Source organism: Cebus imitator, unplaced genomic scaffold (assembly GCF_001604975.1).
Source record: "Cebus imitator isolate Cc_AM_T3 unplaced genomic scaffold, Cebus_imitator-1.0 Scaffold652, whole genome shotgun sequence".
NCBI classification, from domain to species: domain Eukaryota; kingdom Metazoa; phylum Chordata; class Mammalia; order Primates; family Cebidae; genus Cebus; species Cebus imitator.
Window position 1 is genome coordinate 658,914 of NW_016107967.1, and position 21,048 is coordinate 679,961.

Here is a 21,048-nt window from a genome sequence, read left to right on the forward strand (position 1 = left end):
TTTTTAAGAGATTGGAGTCTCACTATGTTGTCTAGGATAGTCTTGAGCTCCATGCCTCAAGCAGTCCTCCTGCCTCAGCTTCCCAAAGTGTTGGGATTACAAGTAGGAGCCACCACACCTGGCCCAGCTAGTACCTTTTATTTGTTTTGCGACAGAGTCTCACTCTGTCACCAGGCTGGAGTGCAGTGGCGCAATCTTGGCTCACTGCAACCTCTGCCTCCCACCAGCCAGTACCTTTTAAGAAATATAAGCAGAAAATTATACAAGAACGTTGTTTTAATGACAGATATCCTCTTTTATAAAAGGCAGACTGAAATCAGAATTCCCAGCTTATGTATACAGCTGCTATTTGGCTAGTGGAATTCTGGTAACACTAGTTCCAAGTTGTTAGCTACATTATGTGACAAACTGGGAATATGGTCACTTGGCCAATATTCCTAATATTTATAGGGGAAAATATGCTCTGAGTTGAAATCAACTAAACTAGAAGTATTCCTTGAGGATAGAAAACCCACTTATAAATTGGGAACTCTTCTGAATGTTTAAAGAAATACTTACTTGCATGCTGAAAGCAGTGCAGCAGAAGTGAAAAGTGGCCTGGATAAGTCAAGATCTACGTGCTGTGTCTGGGGAAGACTGGACTCATAGCTAAAGGAGAGGTTATTGCAGAATCATATGTTAGAAAATATTATCTCAAAAGAGACTGAAAGTGCAAACCAGAACTTACAAGCTTTTAAAATGCATTACATATGTGCACTGTCACTTTAACATGAGTTATTTTTTTAAGACTGAAAATTAACCAGAATAGGACAGTAGATAATTTTTCTTTATCTATCAGTATAAATTTTTTTTTCCCACCTGAGGCAGAGTCTTGCTCTGTCGCCCAAGCTGGAATGCAATGGCACGATCTTGGCTCACTGCAACCTCCACCTCCTGGGTTCAAGCAATTCTCCTGCCTCAGCCTCCCTAGTAGCTGGGTGCCACCACACCCAGCTAATTTTTTGTATTTTTAGTAGAAATGGGGTTTGGCCATGTTGGCCAGGCTGGTCTTGAACTCCTGACCATGTGATCCGCCCGCCTCCCAAAGTGCTGGGATTACGGGCATAAGCCACTGCACCCAGCCTATCGGTATACATTTTCAATTAAGGTTCTTTATGCCCCATACCTTTTTAGTATCTTTGAAGCCATGTTCACTGCTTCTGTACAGCTAAACTGTACAGCTAGGTCTCTTATTCCAATAGTCGAATTTAGGCCTAGTAAACACTCAAAAGATTTAAGACAGCTCTGGTATGTCTTCTTGCTCAAACCAGAAAGTTTAACTAAATAAGCCTGTGAAAGGAAAAACACATACACGAATCATAAAAACCTTAAGTTCTATTTATTAGTACCCTTAAACACTTAATAAGTGGTATAACTTTTCAAAATTAATTTTGTGGCAAGTCACTCCACCTAAAGGTTTAGCTTCACTCAGTCAAAAAATTAGTAATCACATCAGGCAGAGGAAGCACTGCTCTCAAAAAGAGTTCAAACTACACAAAGACAGTCATGCCTATGCACAAATGATTTAAAATTATAACACAATATAGTCAAACAGGTAGTAAAAAACCACAGGAAACACATATATGGTTACTTGTGTTTATACAAAGCTGCTAATGTGTAATTTATTGGGAAAAGGAAGGAGAGAAGTAGTGGGAGTGGAGTGGGGGGCAGGGGTGTGTGTGTATAGAGGAGAGAAAGAGGAAAAGGAAAGTAGGAAGGGAAACAGGAGGATCCACTGGGGGAAACTAGCTCTGCCTGGAAGAGTTAAGGCAAGTTTCATAAAGAATATAACAATCAGGCAGGGTCATGTAAGACAAATAGGAGTTTACCAGAAGAGTACTGCAGGAAAAAACAAGACACTGCATTTACAAAGCCACAAATCACTGAAGAGGAGAATCTGTGATGTGAATACTGTAGCTTGAGGCCAGGATTCAAGAGAGGCTGGAGAGTTTGATGGTAATCAACAAAGCTGTTTTTAATATTACCATTTAATAAGCTTATCATTATGACACGAGTACTGTGTTAACAGTGTTACATATATTTAATCCTTATAATAATCTAGCGAAATTGGATATTTTATCTTCAATTTATGGGTGAGCACACTGGAGGTTAAAAGAGCTAGCTAGTGTGGAGATTTGATCTCAATATGCAACTCCTCCTGACCCCAAAGCTTGTTCTTTCAAGCACCGTCATATTAGAGGAAAAGCATAGGGGTTTTGAAACATGTGCTTTAAAAGGAGGATAATGCTAGCAGCAATGTGGAAGATGGCCTCTTCCCAAGAAAGAGTTGGTCAGGGAAAACAGTGAAGAGTAAAGAAAACGTGGCAAATTTTTTTCTTCCAACTCAAAATGATTCAACATTATTTCCAGAAATAATACAAGAATAGCCAGGGCAATTCCAAAACAAGAGTTTTAACTGGGGTTTATTTCAACCAAAAGTTAAAAGAGCTTCAGTGTTGCACTGGATTATTCAGATATTCGGTGGGACCTACTTACCCTGTCCAAGGGGTACTTCATCCAGGAAGCTGCAAGGTCCAGGCACATGACTGCACTGCTAGTCTCCGTGGTGCGTGCAGAAAGGCCGACACACTTCACTCGGGACAGGCGCAAGTACTCCTCTGCTTTCCTGGTTAAAAGGGCAGTGTGTTAGCTACAACTCTTATTCAGAAGTTTGCTCAACACTTTGGTAAACAAAAACTACAGCCTGATGAATGTCACACTAAGCCTAACTCCAGTGCACATTTATCTGGGGCTGGGAATGAAGATCATATCCTCTGAAGAGAGGAAGACAGAATCAGAACTGGCTCCAAACATCACTGTGCTCAAACGTTTTCAGGCAAAAGTTAAATTTCGACAAAAAACCCTTCTTTCCTCCTTCCATTACTGGAACAAGCATGAACTATTTCAGAGGCAGGCAGGTTAGACCAGGGTTCCTCTTCCCCACCCCCACTACCCCCTCCATTTCCTTTAAATCAGTAGCTCCTAAACTTCATTGTATGCGGAAAATCACCTTCCGGCTTGTGAAAACAAATTACGGGGTCCCAGGCTGAGTGACTGATCAGTATGCTTATGGTGGGGCCCAAGAATTTGTATTTCTAACAAGTGACAAGATGATACGGCTGTTGCTGATCCAGAAACCATATTTTGAGAACCGCTGTTCTAAATGACTACCGAGTCCTGCATGCAGGTGTGTCTTCAAATCTTTTCAAGCGCTCTTTTCCTTGCCTTCGCTCGCCTGACTGTTGAAGCACTGAGCCTGGTCCTGCTCTCCACGTTTTAGCTACAATGGCTTTATTCCGAACTCCAGATCCCGCTTCCCATCCGAAGGCTTTTACAGGAGGTGTCGTCCCTGCCTGGGCTGCTCTTGCCACAGCTTCCCTCGCCTGGCACCTTCCATCAATCCGGCCTCAGCGGGAACGGAACGTGCCTTCCCGAGTTTTCCGCTAGGCCGTTCTCCACCTCAAGTCCGGTAGCTCCGGCATATTACCCCAGTTTAAGGTCTACACAGTCCTCGCCCTTTACAGACAGCGGGGCTCTGCGCCACGATATCAGGCTGGCAGCTGTAACCTCGATCGCAGTAGGCGTCAGCGGAATGAGCGGAAGTTCTCCTGGGCTCGTTCTTCTCCCTACCACTGTGCCACCCACAGACAGGGCTGGCTGTTCCCAGGGACGTCTGCCATCGCCCTTCTTGACACCTCAAGCAAGCCCACCGCCGGGAAGTTTCTCTTGAAGTAACTTCTAGCCCCGTCCAGCCCCAGCGCTCCTCGTCACTCCAGCGCCGCCCGTCGCCTGGGAAGGGCGTGGGTCTCGCCTGAGGGCTCAGGGCCGCGAGGGGGAAGCCCAGCCCTGGTCTTGCGCTGCCGAACTCACCTTAGCATTTCGGGCTCGGCGAGGCCTAAGCGCGGGGCTAGACGGCCGATCAGCTCCGACCCCATGCCGCCCCCACTAAAGTGATCAACTCCGGCGAACGCCGCGGGGCGACGAAACCGGCGCGCAGACGCTGTGCCAGCCAGTGAGAGCCAGGCCCCACCTCCGGCACATCTGGATTGGTTGGGACCAGATTGAGACAGTCCCACAAGCCAATCGGGATCTTCCTTTTGCGCATGTGCATCACGAGCGCACTCGCCAAGGCGGATGGATACAGAGAACTTGGACTTGTCTGCTCCCCAGCCACCCATTCCTTTTTTTCTTGACAAACTCATCACACACTGCCTTTCCCTCTTGCTGTCTACTGCCTGCCGCCGGGCGATCCCCACTGCCTTGCACTGCCCTACCCATTCTCAGACGCTGTGCTGAGATTGGCTCGCGTCCAGGTCTGTCCATCCAGCGTTAAGTAGCCAGAGCCAATAAACACGCGAGACTTGGGTTCCTAGAAGCAGGCCAATCGAGAAGCCGCTTGCACGGTCCGGGGGCGGGGCTAGAGAGGGCGGGGCTTGGAGGGGCCGCAGTGTCACATGACCGCGGGAGGCTCCGCGCGGGGTGGGTGCCGCTTGCTGCAGGCTCTGGGGAGTCGCCATGGTGAGTGCTGAGGGGGCAGTGGGACTCGGGCCGACCCTTCTTGTAGCTTCTGCTCTCTCTCACTGCCCCCGGCCCCAGCGGAAGGAGTAGGGGCCCCGAGACCTGTTGGGACTGAGACCAGCCCGATTTGGCCTGTGGGATAGAGGACCAGAGGAGGAAGGCCGCTGGCGGGCTGACTGCCGGGGTGGGCGGCGGCTCCTGGCTGCGGCCGTTGCTCAGAGACGGGGCGGCCTTTTTGTGGGGGTGACTTGGCCTGTAGGCTTTGGGATCCATCAAGGCCTGCGGCCTCCTCTCAGTGGAATCGGCCACCTGCCTGCCACGAGGGAACCCTCTGCCCTAGGTCTGAGCGTCTAGCCCCCGCGGCGCGCGGAGGCCCTGAGACTCGGAGGTGGCGCCGGGACCCGCCCAGATGTTGCGTTTCCACCTTTGTGCCTGGTTGTGCTCGGCTGTCCACACGGCCTCCTGGAGGGGTCGCAGTGGTTCCTTGGCCTTTCTTGACCTCAAACCCGCTTTCTGCGGCAGTGTTTGTCAGAGAGTTCTGGGGACCTGCTTACGTGAATTTCCTGGAAGGACTCAGGCTGTCTTGTAATCCTGACGCTGGGAAAGGAGACTGATTGTTTCCTTTAGCATTTGTGCATTGGGCGCACGTTAAGTCTTTTGTCTCTCTATTGATGAAATCCAAGTATTTGGTTGGAAGCAGTTCTTCTCCGTAGGGCTCCTCTATGACGGCAGTAAATCGTGGTGTGGCTGTTGGCCGGTAAACTTGAACTTCCTCAAACTGAATCTTTGTGTCTGGTTCCCACAAAGGCAAGTTGTCACTTGTATTTTATTAGCATTTGACGTAGCCTGCACTGTGTAAGTAATATTTTTGAGGGTATACTGTATGTCAGCTTTAATTATCTTATCCACTTTGTGTAGACAGGCTTCTGTAAATCTGTAAGCCTGGAAACAGATTTCACTTTAAATGTTTTAATGCCAGAAGGGATTAAATGTTTTACAAATACTATTTTCATATAAGATATTGCCGTACAAGGTGATTTTTGCCTGCTTTTCAGAATTTTTGCAATTGAGAATTGATACAAGCTGGCATAAAAATTTAACTTTTTAGGATTTGTGTGCTTCCCAGCATTTATGGATTGACATTTATATTGTTTTGTAATGGAAAATATTTAATTGAGGGTGTATTACACACGAATTCTTTGTTGGGTGAACCAGTTGGGAGCAATCAGCCAGACACACAGTCTTGTCCTCATGAATTTTATTGGGAAAGGAAACTTGAGTATTTGTTCTTTCACAGTTTTTATAATTTAAGCAGGTCACTTAGTCTTCTTGGTGTCGTACTTTTGCATCTGGAAGCAACTGTTGGCCCCTTTGGCCCTTCTCAGCCCTGAAGTTCCAGATTCCACTAAAATTCATCAAACATCTTGTGTGCCTTCAGTGTCAACGGACTGTGGCGCTGGGTACTAATGTTTGAACTTAAGAGGCTACTGGGGGAGACACGCTTATAGAACTTAATTGTAATACAGTTGGATTGCTTTACTAGCATTGTTAACTCAGTGCTTTGGGGTCATGGAGGGATAGTTTTGCCTGGGGATTTTGGGAAGGACTACAGGAAGTTACAAGTGAACTGAAACTATGTAGAGTAGAGGGTGGACAGAAATTCTCCAGGTGGAAAGAAAAGGTATTGCTAATAGATGAAGAATGTTCAGTGTGCTCCATTAGAGGATTCTTGGTGGTATGTATTGGTGAATGAAGTTAGAGTCATTTGGTGGTCAAATTATATTTTGAAGTTCTCATGCTCTGGTCATCCTATTTTCTCACTGCTTCAGTTGTTAATGTATGCCATGCCATCATTTTTTAAATAGTTATTTCATTAACTCCATATTCTGTATCTTTGAAGAGATCAGTTTTCATTTTACAGTTGGTTTACATTGTATTGTCAGATTACATCTACAATACAATGAACAGGGTGATTGAACCGTAATAGGTTTCTAACATAAGTGGAGATAATTATTGGCATCTGAACTGGGTATAATAATAATTGTAGGCCCGGTGCAGTGGCTCACACCTGTAATCCCAGCACTTCGGGAGGCCGAGGCAGGCCGATCACAAGGTCAGGAGATGGAGAACATCCTGGCCAACGGGTTGAAAACCCGTCTCTACTAATAATACAAAAATTGGCCGGGCGCAGTAGTTCACGCCTGTAATCCCAGCACTTTGGGAGGCCGAGGTGGGTGGATCACGAGGTGAGGAGTTCGAGACCAGCCTGGCCAACATGGCAAAACACCCGTCTCTAGCAAAAATACAAAAATTAGCAGGGTGTAATGGCAGGCGCCTGTAATCCCAGCTACTCAGGAAGCTGAGGCAGAAGAATCGCTTGAAACCGGAAGGCGGAGATTGCAGTGTGCCGAGATCAGGCCATTCCATTCCAGCCTGGGCAAAAGAGCAAAACTCCATCTCAAAAAAAAGAAAACAAAACAAAAATTAGCTGGACTTGGTGGTGCATGCCTGTAATCCCAGCTACACAGGAGGCTGAGGCAGGAGAATTGCTTGAACTAGGAAGTCGGAGGTTGCACTGAGCCGAGCTCTTGTCACTGCACTCTAGCCTGGCGACAGAGCCAGACTCCGTCTCAAAAAATGTATAATAATAATTGTAGCATTTATTAAGTGCTTATTGCTAAGCAGTAGGCACATTTTGAGCTTTGCATGGTTTCATTTGTTCTTTATAACAGTGGTGCAGGTACTCTCATCTCTGTTTTATAGAAGAGGAAACAAAAGCACATTGTTTGAATGGAGAGTAGTTTTCCAGGTGATCAGTTCATGATGACCTTTGCTTTGCTCTGTAGGAGGCTGAGGGAGGAGAATCACTTGAACCTAGGAGGCAGAGGTTGCAGTGAGCTGAGATTGCGCCATTGTACTCCAACCTGGGCAACAAGAGTGAAACTCCATCTCAGAAAAAAAAAAAAAAGGAGGGATATTCAGACACTGCAACATGGATGAACGAACACTGAATATATGCTCAATGAAATAAGTGAGACATAAAAGGAAAAATATTATATGATTTCACTTATATAAAGTATATAGAGTAGTCAACTCAGAGGAAAGAAGGTAGAATTGCCTGGGGGGTTGGAATGGGAGTTTAATGGGTACAGTTTCCATTTGCATTTGTAAAGATAAGTTCTTCTAGAGATAGATTTGGTAACTGTATAATAATGTGAATGTACTTAATGCCACTGAACTATACATTTAAATGTGATTAAAATGGTAAATTTTTGGTATATTTTACCACAATAAGAAGTCATTTTTAATTAAGATATCCAAATGTATCATGAAACAAGAAAAAAAATTTAGATATATCACTGTTTATCTCTAAATGGATCAATTGAACTTAATTAAATCCATTGATTCAATTTATTATTAAATCTATTGCATTCAGAGGTAAGGAGCCAAAAAATTCCAAATGATGGCTTGGTTTCACTAAAGTTCAGAGATCATTAGCCCATGATCAATAGTAAATTTTATTCAGTCAGAATCTTTAAATGCCGGTGTCATCCTTGCCTCTGAAACCAGCATTTTATGGTAATAGTTCTGCTAGGATAAATTCATGTTCCCTCTAAGTGAAGTTTAAAAAATACCTAACTGTTTCTTTGAAATTTGTTGATGCTTCTGAGGAAGAGTGCTTGCGGCAGAGCTCACTTTACTAGCATGTCATGGGAAAAAAAGGGAGATGCATGGCCTTGCTTATTATTCAATTAACCTTTTTCTCTTTCCAAAATTAGAACAATTTTGGAACTTCAATTTTTTAAACTATTCTCATTCATAAGTGGGTTTTATGTGACTCACATTTCTTTGTTAATCTCAAAATGACATGTTGTTTTGATTTTTCTTAGATAATGAAACAGACCAGATTTTACTTGCAGCTTTATGTATAAGTCCTTGCCTTCCACCTCTTCAACTCATTATGTGAGAGGTATTTTGTCTTTAGTCATTGTTTTAAAAAATCAAATGAAATGACATAACATAAAATTAACCATTTTAAAGTGAACAATTCAGTGGCATTTAGTAGGCTCACAATATTGTACAATCACCGCCTTTAGGTTCAAAACATTTTCCCTACCCCCAAAAGAAACTCAGTACCCATTAAGCAATTATTTCCCCCAACCTCCCTCCTGGTAATCATCAGTCTTTCTGTTCCTATTTCATATAAGAGGAATCATATAATATGTGGCTTTTTATGTCTAGCTTCTTTAATTTAGCATGTTTTCTAGGTTTGTTTATGTAGCATGTAGCATACTTCATTCCATTTTATGGCTAATATTCTGTAATTGGATATATATACCACAATTTGTTTATCCATCTGTTAATTCTTCAGTCATTTTTTTGGTTAAATATCTAAACATTCTAAAACCATTGTATTCATTTATGCAGTGAGCATTTATGGAGCATCCATTACATATTAAAGCAGTGTGTTGGGACCCAAGGATGTAAAAATGACCATTTATAATGGTAATGTGATGCATGCTGTGGTGGAGATGTAAACAGTGTTTATATGACTTGAAGAAGTGGTTAATTCTTCTTGGCAGGGAAATTGAATTGATTTCTGCAAGCAGATTTTTGCTGATGGCGAGGAGAAGAGTGTCTAGATATAGTTTGTCCACTGTAGCTGTAGATCTGTATGTTTGAAATGGTGTAAGCTATTTGAGGAGAGTGCTCTTTATTGTTTTATACTAAAAGTCACTAACATTTTCAGCTATTTTATTTCTAGGCTGTTTAGTCTTTTGTTATGCCAAGGAGGGGCTGGTCAGTGTTCTCATAAACTAGTTCCTTAGTCTGTCTAAAACTAAAATGCAGACGATAAGTAGTCCGGAGGAAAAGAGAGGCTTTAGAGATTTGGTTTCGGCTATACCTACCACAAGACTTAGATTGGTCGGATGGCTATGTCCAGGTTGGATTCAAGAGTATTAGCAGAATACAGCCTTGAACTGCAAGTTTCTTTGAGGCCAGCCTACTACAAGAATGTTGAGTCAGTTTCTGAGAGAGAGGCAATCCTTTGTACTGTTCTCCTTTGTCAATCTTATTCTATTAACTTCAGTGATGGGGCACGGCTCTGTGTGCAGCAGCTGTCAATAATTGGCGGATGGCTTGAGGTACAGAGCTGGCGTGATCCTTTTGTGACAGTCTTGGAGAAGAACTATGGCTAGAACTATAGAAGTAATATATTTGCTAGAAGAATGTGCTTATGACGTTAGTGGAATTTTTTATTTTTCAGCCTACAACACAGCAGTCCCCTCAGGATGAGCAGGAAAAGCTCTTGGATGAAGCCATACAGGCTGTGAAGGTCCAATCATTCCAAATGAAGAGATGCCTGGTAAGAATGGAAATATGGGAGGCACAGTTATAGTCCATGTGTTCCTAAGGAAGCATCTGCAGTGATTCCTAGAGTTAGGTGGCACCACTGTTTCTGGTAAATCTAATCTTCACTGTCTACCAGCATCTGTCTTCAGTCTCATTTCTCTCAAGCACTGCGTGGAGAGCAATTTCAACAAAGAGCCCTGTTTACTCACATGTATATTTATGGTTTGAGATTGTCTGTTTTCCCCACTAGAATACAAGCTTGGAAGAACGAGAGACCCTTCCTTTTGTTTACATATTACTGTATTATTACCACACCAGTGTCTGACCAGAATTACTAGCCTTCTTAGTTCTATACCTCAGACCTGAGGAGTGTTTACCATATAGTAGGTATTCAGTAAATATTTGTTGAATGAATGGATTTAAATGCTTTGCATTTGAATTATTCAGCTTTTTTTCTAAATATTTTGAAAACTTTATTTCTTGAATACATTGTAGAAACTAGCTTAAAAATTATACTTAACATTTATATCTTCATATTCTAAAAGGTAAAGTAAGAGATTATCTGTGTATATACTGTAGATTCTCTGGATTGGTTGGTACTTGAAGCTGTAAGTTACTGTGAAGAAGGTGATGCTATCTTACCTTTGTAAAATGTCTTAAAGTTTCTAAATTATAAAGTAATATGTTCTTGTATCTTTTATTGGTTTCATTCCCAACAAATTGGAAATGAAAAATAAATGTCTTGGAATGGAGAAGATAGGTTTGCAATTGCTTGCTTCTTTCTCTTTCTGTGTATGGATAGTGTTTCCCCTATCTCAAGGAATTGCCTGCATTTCTGAGTTAAGTGGAACATATGGACATTGGGAGGGTTTGAGGAATGCAAGAGGAAAGCAAACTTAACATGGATAGTCATTTCAGGCAGCTCTGAAGAGTCTTTAACCTGTGACAAAGCCATGTCAGGATAGTATATTGCTTCAACTGAATGGATATGCCAGTTCTCTTGATTGCAGGTAAAATGTGATTAATGGACTAGTTTCCTAGTTTCTATAGCTTGAAAAGATTAGCAGTCTGTCAAGAAGCTTGCAGTACTAGATATGTAAGTCTTACTAAGAATCATGCATCTTTTTCCTTTCAGTAGAGAAGGCAAGGTGAAACTAAAGTTGATTTTTTTATGTGGTTATATCATTTAAGTGCTGTATTCTTTTAAAACTATGTAGAAAGTCCTTGATGTAAAGAGTTTGTACAACCAAGATAAATGTTTGTTTAAATTAAGCCTTCTTATCTATTCTCTCGGTATTTCTGTAGGACAAAAACAAGCTTATGGATGCTCTAAAACATGCGTCTAATATGCTTGGTGAACTCCGGACTTCTATGTTATCACCAAAGAGCTACTATGAACTTTGTATCTTTTGAATGTTGAAGACTAAATATTTGGACCATACCTTTTTCTTGATAAGGCAATTTTGTTCGTTCTTGATGAAGTTTTTTCTGGAGTTGTCTTATTCTTCGTTATCTTAGTCACATGGCACACCTCCATGCAGATATGCTAAGTGAGAAAAACACTTTAAGAGTACCCCTTTCTTTCTTATGCTTAAATGTGTTTAAGTGTGTTGTCAGTGCATCTCAGTTTTCAGACCCTTCATGAAGGATATTCAGGCTGTGAGGCAGTTGGTTCTTTAATGCTTAGATTTTGTTATGCAGCACTCTCAGATGGACAGGAATTTAATCATTTGCCATTTCAAAACCCATTAGCAGTCTGACAGGTAACCACTGTATTTACTGCTTTGCTTCACCACATGTTCTTTAAAATCCTTACGTTAAAGTAAGATAAGCCCAACTAAAATTCTATCTTTACTTGAACACTCTCTCCTTTTTTTTTTTTTTTTGACACAGTCTCGCTCTGTTGCCCAGGATGGAGTGCAGTGGCGCTCTCTCAGTTCACTGCAACCTCTGCCTCCCAGGTTCAAGCGATTCTTCTGCCTCAGCCTCTTGAGTAGCTGGGACTACAGGCACACAGCACCATGCCTAGCTAATATTTGTATTTTTAGTAGAGACAGGGTTTCACCACATTGGCCAGGCTGATCTCGAACTCCTGACCTCGTGATCCACCCACCTTCGCCTCCCAAAGTGCTGGGATTATAGGCGTGAGCCACTGCACCTGGCTTGAACACTCTCTTAAAGGACTAAAACTTAAGATATCTGCCCAGTAGTTAATAATGACTCCAAGAAGTTTCAGAGTTTTGCTTAGGTTGGCTTATCATTATTTTTAGTCCTTAATCATAATTAAAAGATATGGCCATTTCTGATGAACTGCACTACTTGGAGGTCTACCTGACAGATGAGTTTGCTAAAGGAAGAAAAGTGGCAGATCTCTATGAACTTGTACAGTATGCTGGAAACATTATCCCAAGGCTGTAAGTAATTACAAGTCATAGGACTTTTGTGTCTGTATTTCCCACTTTATGTCCCTTATGATTATCAGCTTAAAAAAAATTTTTAAGGGTAATTTCTTAACAAATTGAGATTAATATTTTGGTAGGTACTCTGATTTGTGTTAGAGTAACTAGATTTACGTTTTATATAGATATTTGAGGAATTTTGGAAATAAGAAAAAATGGACATTCTATTTTGTTTAATGTCTTGGCTGTTAGAAAAACTAATATGACAGTTATTCTCTTCCTAATATGTTTAAAGGTAATATCTATCTCTTATGTATACAGTGTGTATGTGTGTGGTATTTTTAGAGGTTAGTCAGTGGTTATATTTTAAATCAGATATTTTCATTGTCATGGAGGAGAAAACAACATGGCTTCTGCCTTGTTTATTTAATGTTTTGTTCAGTGTGTTTGGAACTAATCAAATTCTTGATTTGAATATTTTATTTCTAATCAGCGTTTCTTCATAATTCTCCTAGTTACCTTTTGATCACAGTTGGAGTTGTATATGTCAAGTCATTTCCTCAATCAAGGAAGGATATTTTGAAAGATTTGGTAGAAATGTGCCGTGGTGTGCAGCATCCCTTGAGGGGCCTGTTTCTTCGAAATTACCTTCTTCAGTGTACCAGAAATATCTTACCTGATGAAGGAGAGCCAACAGAGTAAGTGATGTTCTTTCTTGATTTTGTTGCAGTATTTCTTTCATTGTAGAATGTATAAAAGTGTGGAAACATGCACAGAAATAAGAAAATAAGTATCAATAATTCTTCCACCCAGTCAGCCATTTAGGTAGCATTTGTATATAGATTTCCTTTGTAATATAGAACTCCTGAGTATATGTGGTGTGATCTAAAATGTACTCTTATGCAGATTATGTCTTTGGATTATTAGGGCCTGCTTTTTCTTCATTTAATGTAATTGAGCATTTTTCCATTGCATTAAATATTTTTTGAAAATACAACGTTTTAAAGAGGGTTTTATTTGGAAATTTAATTTGTAATGAAATAATGAAGTATGAGCTAGCTGGATTTCATAATTGTTCCTTTAATGTCTATCAGATTTTATAATTTATAGACTGCTAGTTACCTTGGAATATAAATGATTTGAATTATCTGTTTCAAGTTAGCTATTAACTCCAGAAAAGAAAAAATTAAAAGCCATTCAGAGACAGCTGTCTCTTGTGTAACCAGTATTCTGTCATCCAAGTCTACGGTACTTTTATCCCACAGCAGGGACAGATGGTTAGCCGACTGTGGTCTTCAGTGGGGTGAGCTGTTCACTTGGCAGGTCCCCAGATTAAAGAACTTCATTCATTGTTTTAAAAAGTTTATTCATTTATTTTCTTTCTTAAAAAAATTTTTAATCTTTTATTTTTCAGTTTGCCCTGACAGATTTTGTTTTTTTAAAGAATATTTTCATTTATTTCTAAGATGTATAATTCAATGGTTTAAACAGTACAGAAAAGATAAAAAATTTAACAATGTAGAGAAATTGATGAAGTTAATTTGCTTTATTACGTTTTGACTGTCCAATTTGAGCATTTAATTAGGCAATCAATGAAAATTTTTGAAAGGTACTGAGGCCTCCATCCTAGGAGATATAGAAAAATAAAGCAGGAAATTCATGATCTCTTTCCTCACAAAGCTTACATTCCATTTAAAAACAAAATATTCAGCCGGGCGCGGTGTCTCAAGCCTGTAATCCCAGCACTTTGGGAGGCCGAGGCGGGTGGATCACGAGGTCAAGAGATCGAGACTATCCTGGTCAACATGGTGAAACCCCGTCTCTACTAAAAATACAAAAAATTAGCTGGGCATGGTGGCGCGTGCCTGTAATCCCAGCTACTCAGAAGGCTGAGGCAGGAGAATTGCCTGAACCCAGGAGGCGGAGGTTGCGTTGAGTCGAGATCGCGCCATTGCACTCCAGCCTGGGTAACATGAGTGAAACTCCGTCTCAAAAAAAAAAAATTCAACGGTAAAATGATATAGTTAGCAGTACACCGTGTTAAATTTTTTAGGCTTTTGTTTTTGTTTTTGGTTTGTAGGGAGGGGGCCTCATTTTGTTGTCCAGGCTGGTTTTAAACTCCTGGCCTAAAGCGATATTCCTGCCTTGGCCTCCCAAAGCACTGGTATTACAAACATGAACCACCATGCCCATCCTTCTGGGCTTTTTGAATTAAGGAAGTTGCCATAAGAGGAAATCCAGTTGGCCCAGGCTAGGGAGTTGGGGAAAGTAATGTGTGCTTTAAATTTATGCTGTCCTCTCCGTGGTACTTTTTTCCCTAGAGTCTGTTCCCTTTGAAATTTAATACTAAGCCAATGAAGTTGAAAGTATTTTTTTTAATAAAGCATTGGTATACTACAGAGATAAGAAGGAAATACACAAAGGAGAGGGATAGTAGTAAGTTGGTCCTATAAATACTGTGTAAAGACTTTTCTGTTTCTTTGCAGCGAAGAAACAACTGGCGATATCAGTGATTCCATGGATTTTGTACTGCTCAACTTTGCAGAAATGAACAAGCTTTGGGTGCGAATGCAGCATCAGGGACATAGCCGAGATAGAGAAAAAAGAGAACGAGAAAGACAAGAACTGAGAATTTTAGTGGGAACAAATTTGGTGCGCCTCAGTCAGTTGGAAGGTGTAAATGTGGAACGTTACAAACAGGTTCATATTTTTTTATTTATTACCTCTTATGGTCGGAGATAAACTGAAATCTGATTTTTAAAATCAGAATATTTTTGTCATATAATATTACATTGAAAAACATCTTAAAATTGCTTTTACTGAAGAAGACCCAAATAAATGGAAAGATGTATGTGCAGTGTTTGTGGATTGGAAGACTTAATATTGTCAAGATAGCATTTTAAAAAAACAATTGATCTATAGCTCCTATGTAATCTTAGTCAAAATCCTAACATTTATATGAGGAAGCAAAGAACCTGTAACAGCTACAACAAATTTGAAAAGGAATAACAAAATTGAAAGACTCAAGCAACCTGAATTCGTGATTTACTCTAAAGCTACAGTGAGATCCTGAGAGGTATTGGTGAAAAGGATAGACACACAAATCAATGGGGGGGAGGTTGGCGGGGGAATAAAGCAGGGAATGGCAAACTTTACCTGTGAAGGACCAGATAATAAATGGTTTTTGGCTTTGCAAGACATGTGGTACAAGTTTGTCCAACCTGTGGCCCAGGGCAGCTTTGAACATGGCCCAACATAAATTTGTGAGCTTTAAAATGTGAGTTGTTTTGCCTTTTTTTTTTTTTTTTTTTTTTTTTTTAAAGCTCATCAGCTATCATTAGTGTATTTTATGTGTGGCCCAAGACAATTCTTTTAATTCTTCTTCAAGCCAAAAGATTGGTCTATAACTAATAACACTGCAGGTATGGTGTAGAAGCAGCCACAGACAATATGGAAGTGAATGGATATTTCTGTGTTCCAGTAAAACTTTATTTGTAAAAACAAGCAGCAACTCAATTTACTGATCTCTGAATAGGCAATCCATAATAGACCCAGATATTTATGATCAGTTATTTTTGATAAAAGTACAAAGGCAGCCTTTTCAGCAAGTGGTTCTGGAGCAATTGTACATCTATATGCAAACAAAAAACTCTGAACCTTGATCCATTCCTCATACCATATATAAAAAACATTAAAATGGATCAAGACCTAAATATATAACCTAAAACTGTTAGAAGAAAACACAGAGGAAACCTTTATGACCTAGGATTAGACAAAGATTTTTGAGGACACAAAAAAGCACAAGCCATGAAGAAAAAAGCTCACTTTTGAGAGGCCAAGGCAGATGGATCGCTTGAGTCCGAGAGTTTGAGATAATCCCAGGCAACATAGGGAGACCCCATCTCCACAAAAAAGTACCAAAATTAGCTGGGCATGGTGGAACGTACCTGTAGTCCTAGCTACTCGAGGTTTGAGGTGGGAGGATGACTTGAGCCCAGGAGGTGGACATTGCATTGAGCAGTGCACCACTGTACTCCAGCCTGGGCAACAGAACAGGACCTTGTCTCAGAAGAAAAAGCTTTTAAAGTTTAGAAGTGAAGTCTTGGTGAGAAAAATCTCAAATACGATTTTCAAGTTAGTAGTTCAAATGTGTTAATAGAGGAATAGCTTAATAATTTTTTTTTTTTTTGAAACGGAGTCTTGCTTTGTTGCCCAGCTAGAGTGCAGTGGTATAGTTCTCGGCTCACTGCAGTCTCTATTTCCTGAGTTCAAACAGCTCTCCTGCCTCAGCCTCCTGAGTAGCTGGGATTATAGGCACGTGCCACCATGCCCAGCTAATTTTTGTATTTTTAGTAGAGACAGGGTTTCACCATGTTGGCCAGGCTGGTCTCCTGACCTCATAATCTGCCCACGTTGGCCTCACAAAGTGCTGGGATTATAGGCGTGAACCACCGCACCTGGCCAGCTTAAGATTTTGAAAACACATTTTAACCCTTATGTTTGTTTTTTTTCTCTTTTAGATTGTTCTGACTGGCATATTGGAGCAAGTTGTAAACTGTAGGGATGCTTTGGCTCAAGAATATCTCATGGAATGTATTATTCAGGTAGGTGGGAACTTTTTTTTTTTTTTTTAAAGGAACTGTTTTATCTTTCATTAAATATCATTGTTTTGAAAACATTTTGATGGAATAGGAAATAAGCTTTCCTGAAAAAGAATTTTCCTGGCTGGGTGTGGTGGCTCCCACCTGTAATCCCAACACTTTGGGAGTTCAAGGTGGGAGGATCTCTTGAGGCCAAGAGTTCAAACCAGCCTGGGCAACATAGCAAGATGCCATTTCTATTAAAAATTTAAATAATTTTTTTAATGTTTCCTTTTTTTCATGTAATCATTCTCCTTCTAAAAATAATTAAAAAAAAAAATTTTTTTTCTGCCGGGCGTGGTGGCTCACGCCTGTAATCATAGCAATTTGGGAGTCTGAGGTGGGTGGATCACCTGAGGTCAGGAGTTCAAAACCAGCCTGGCCATCATGGTGAAACCCCATCTTTAAAAAAAAAAAGAATTTTTCTGTTTCCAACTCATAACTTGGTCTTTGTATCAATGTAGTTTGTTTTCCCCCAAAATGTAGGAATGAGTAATCTGAATTTTCTGGATCTCAGTAGCTTTAGTTTAATTGTAGGTACACTTTGTTTACTGGAATATTTCTGTCTGAGCTTATGTTTAGAGAGGTTCAAAAGTAATGTATTTGAATTCAGTTGTGTAAGATTAGAGTGGTTTTTTTTTTTTTCCCCACAAATGTGAACTTTAAATGCCATATGTGAGTTCTGAATATTATGTGAAATACTTTTACTTTTATTGATCATTTGATTTTCAGGTTTTCCCTGATGAATTTCACCTCCAGACTTTGAATCCTTTTCTTCGGGCCTGTGCTGAGTTACACCAGAATGTAAATGTGAAAAACATAATCATTGCTTTAATTGATAGGTAAGACCTTCCAACACTGGAGGATAAATGCTCTGACTTGGGAATAATGAATTTAAAACATTTTTGTGAATTCTTTCTGTTTTATCTTTATCATATGAATGATCCTAATGTAATTATACTATAAATAATTTTAAAACCTTTTGGGCTCATACAAAATATAGAAAAGCAATAAAGAATTAAGATGTCATCCATGATCCCACTGTGTAAACCCTGTATTTTTTAAAATAAAGGGTTTTTGGTTTTTTTTTTTTAGATTAGCTTTATTTGCTCACCGTGAAGATGGACCTGGCATCCCAGCAGATATTAAACTTTTTGATATATTTTCACAGCAGGTGGCTACAGTGATACAGGTTTGTGTAGCTTTTCTCCTAATTTCTCAAAACCTTGAAACTTCTCTGCCTTCCTTTTACAATTTTTTTAAATAAATTGGATTTTTCTAATCATTCCAGTCTAGACAAGACATGCCTTCAGAGGATGTTGTGTCTTTACAAGTCTCTCTCATTAATCTGGCCATGAAATGTTACCCTGATCGTGTGGACTATGTTGATAAAGTTCTAGAAACAACAGTGGAGATATTCAATAAGCTCAACCTTGAACAGTAAGTCAGTTACATTTTTGTAAAGATCCTCATAAAGATATTTTTTACACAGATTTGCTTTTCTTTCTCAATTGTTTTTTGAAATACTGCCATTTGTTTTTAATCATGCATTAAGATTGTCATGCTTAGCACTACTAGGGGCAGAAAGTTACTTGGTTGTGTGTATTAATGAAATCGTGGTACCTGTGGACCATAGGCAGTCTTCAGGAACCAGTGTTCTCAATTTGGATCCCTTTCTGTGTATTAGGGGCATCCAGTCTTTTGGCTTCCCTGGGCTACATTAGAAGAAGAATTTTCTTGGGCCACACATAAAATACACTAACAATAACAATAGCTAATGAGCTTTAAAAAAAAAAAATCACAAAAAAACTCATAATGTTTTAAGAAAGTTTATGAATTTGTATTGGGCCACAAAAGCCATCCTGGGCTGCATGTGGCATTTGGGCTACAGGTTAGACAAGCTTGCTGTATGTAAATAAGTTTGTTCTTAAACTGGTACGGAAATTGTCAGGCAGTATTTATTTCTGTAATAAGTGTTTTCCTACGAGTAAGTACATGGTGAAAAATGAGGGATGTGTGTATATTTAACTTGCAGAATTAAATTGGTTTAAATATCTTTTCTATTTTGAGCTTTGATTTTGATACCTTTCAAGGAAAGTATCAACAGTGCTGCTTCCAACTTGAAGCCTCCTCAGCTGTTCTGTCTTAGACCTATGGCATCCTCTAGTGGCCACTGTGGGCAGCTCTGATACTGTTATCTTCGCCAGCAGTTCCCTTCCTGCTTCATTTGCCACTGCTCTGGACTTGGGTCAAGCCAGGCCAACCACCCCCCCATCCCCTGCATATTCTTCAGAATTTTATCTCATGTAATCTTCCTCCTTTCTATCTCCCTCCCAGTGGTTTACCTGCATCAAGAAATTTCTTCTTTTTTTTCCCACCCTTTGTATTACTCTTTTTCTTTTGGTCATTTTTGTTTTTGTGTGTGTGTGAACTGAAAACAAGGCCAGATATCAAATGATAAGTGTGAGAGAAAATTAAATGATATGCCGGGTGCAGTGGCTTGCACCTGTAATCCCAGCTATTTGGGAGAATCCCAGCTATTTGAGTTGGGAGAATCACTTGAGCCAGGAGTTTGAGACCAGCCTGGGCAACGTATGGAGACCCTGTCTCTAATAAAAAAATTAAAATTAAAAAATTTTTAATTAAAAAAACTAAATGATCTATCTATGTCTTCTCCCCCCAAATAAATTTTAAAGTAAAAACAGTCAAAATAATTAGAAATAGCTACCTCTAACGAGGTTGTAATAAAGGCCCGGATATGACTTGGTCTACACAGTGATTTTACTAATGACTACCTAAAAGTCAGTCAGCCTGCCTTTTTTTTTTTTTAGACGGAGTTTCGCTCTTGTTACCCAGGCTGGAGTGCAATGGCGCGATCTTGGCTCACCGCAACCTCCACCTCCCGGGTTCAGGCAATTCTCCTGCCTCAGCCTCTTGAGTAGCTGGGATTACAGGCACGTGCCACCATGCCCAGCTAATTTTTTGTATTTTTAGTAGAGACGGGGTTTCACCATGTTGACCAGTATGATCTCGATCTCTTGACCTCGTGATCCACCCGCCTCAGCCTCCCAAAGCACTGGGATTACAGGCGTGAGCCACCGCGCCCGGTCCCAGCCTGCCTTTTCTTAATCACCAACATCTGATGCAGAATAGATAGTTTATGTATTTTTCTGTTGTGTTGAATTGCTGGTTTTGCATGGATTTTTTCTCCTACTTACTTTCATCGTGAATATACAATACTTGTTGGCTGCTCCCTGGGAACCAAACTACCACTTAAAATACTTGTCTTAGAAATGTTGTCAACTTCTAGACAGTTATCTTATTAACTCCAGCTATTCCATCTGTTCATGAGTTGGAAATTGTATCTAGTTTTATGTCAACAGAATAGTAATAGATGAGTATACGTTTGTGTTTAGATAAGGATTTTTCTCCTCTTGAAAGGAGGTTGTTACAGTCTTCTGGGGTAGTATGATTCACTTGACCCATTTCCTTTAATGTATAATGAAAAATTTCAAATTCTTATGAAACAAGTGCTATTTGTATATATAAAAAGTTAATTTTATTCATTAAGACTTCTGTTTTTCTTTTTGTAGTATTGCTACCAGTAGTGCAGTTTCAAAGGAACTCACCAGACTTTTGAAAATACCAGTTGACACTTACAACAATATTTTAACAGTCTTGAAATTAAAACATTTTCACCCACTCTTTGAGTACTTTGACTATGAGTCCAGAAAGAGCATGAGTTGTTATGTGCTTAGTAATGTTCTGGATTATAACACAGAAATTGTCTCTCAAGACCAGGTAAGAAAATATCTATGTGCTATTTTAGGGAAACATTGTTACAGTTTTACTTTGGACCTAGATACCTCAGATGGGGGGAAGGGTAATTCAGTAGTAAAGAAAATTTACAAGTAACTTATTCATTATATAAATTAGAAAATTGGAGATGTATGAAGAATTATAAAATATTTATAATTTCACCAGATAGAGATTAACCACTGTTAATTAACATTTTGTGCATATCTTCCCAGACTTTTATAAATATGTATACTATGACATGCATGTGTATTGACTTTTCTTTTTTTTTTTTTTTTTTT

At 39.9% G+C, this 21,048-nt stretch overlaps 2 protein-coding genes across 2 annotated transcripts in view; one reads left to right on the top strand and one right to left on the bottom strand.

Moving 5' to 3' along the window:
* Window positions 1-164: 164 nt before the first annotated feature.
* Window positions 165-4,284, bottom strand: ORC6 (origin recognition complex subunit 6). The gene is made up of 4 exons (XM_017517906.2): window positions 3,910-4,284; window positions 2,536-2,665; window positions 1,166-1,329; window positions 165-648 (listed from the first exon to the last, which is right to left on the bottom strand). Exons 1-4 carry the CDS (start codon window positions 4,239-4,241, stop codon window positions 555-557), a joined length of 720 nt encoding a protein of 239 aa, XP_017373395.2. The 5' UTR covers window positions 4,242-4,284; the 3' UTR covers window positions 165-554.
* Window positions 4,285-4,451: 167 nt separating this feature from the next.
* VPS35 (VPS35 retromer complex component) overlaps window positions 4,452-21,048 on the top strand; it is a 30,667-nt gene continuing 14,070 nt past the window's right edge. The window contains exons 1-11 of the mRNA XM_017517892.2: window positions 4,452-4,557; window positions 9,827-9,925; window positions 11,218-11,314; window positions 12,203-12,326; window positions 12,827-13,009; window positions 14,798-15,011; window positions 16,832-16,915; window positions 17,684-17,793; window positions 18,047-18,143; window positions 18,243-18,391; window positions 20,545-20,862. Coding sequence (XP_017373381.1) covers window positions 4,555-4,557; window positions 9,827-9,925; window positions 11,218-11,314; window positions 12,203-12,326; window positions 12,827-13,009; window positions 14,798-15,011; window positions 16,832-16,915; window positions 17,684-17,793; window positions 18,047-18,143; window positions 18,243-18,391; window positions 20,545-20,862 — 1,478 coding nt within the window. The 5' untranslated portion in view covers window positions 4,452-4,554. The remainder of the gene's footprint in view (window positions 4,558-9,826; window positions 9,926-11,217; window positions 11,315-12,202; window positions 12,327-12,826; window positions 13,010-14,797; window positions 15,012-16,831; window positions 16,916-17,683; window positions 17,794-18,046; window positions 18,144-18,242; window positions 18,392-20,544; window positions 20,863-21,048) is intronic.

Coding starts and splice junctions, on each gene's coding strand:
- ORC6 (XM_017517906.2), bottom strand. CDS start 4,241: ATGAGTTTGTCAAGAAAAAAAGGAATGGGTGGCTGGGGAGCAGACAAG. Junction 2,666..3,909: donor GCCGAGCCCGAAATGCTAAG/GTGAGTTCGGCA, acceptor CCTTTTAACCAG/GAAAGCAGAGGAGTACTTGC. Junction 649..1,165: donor GCTTCAAAGATACTAAAAAG/GTATGGGGCATA, acceptor CCTCTCCTTTAG/CTATGAGTCCAGTCTTCCCC.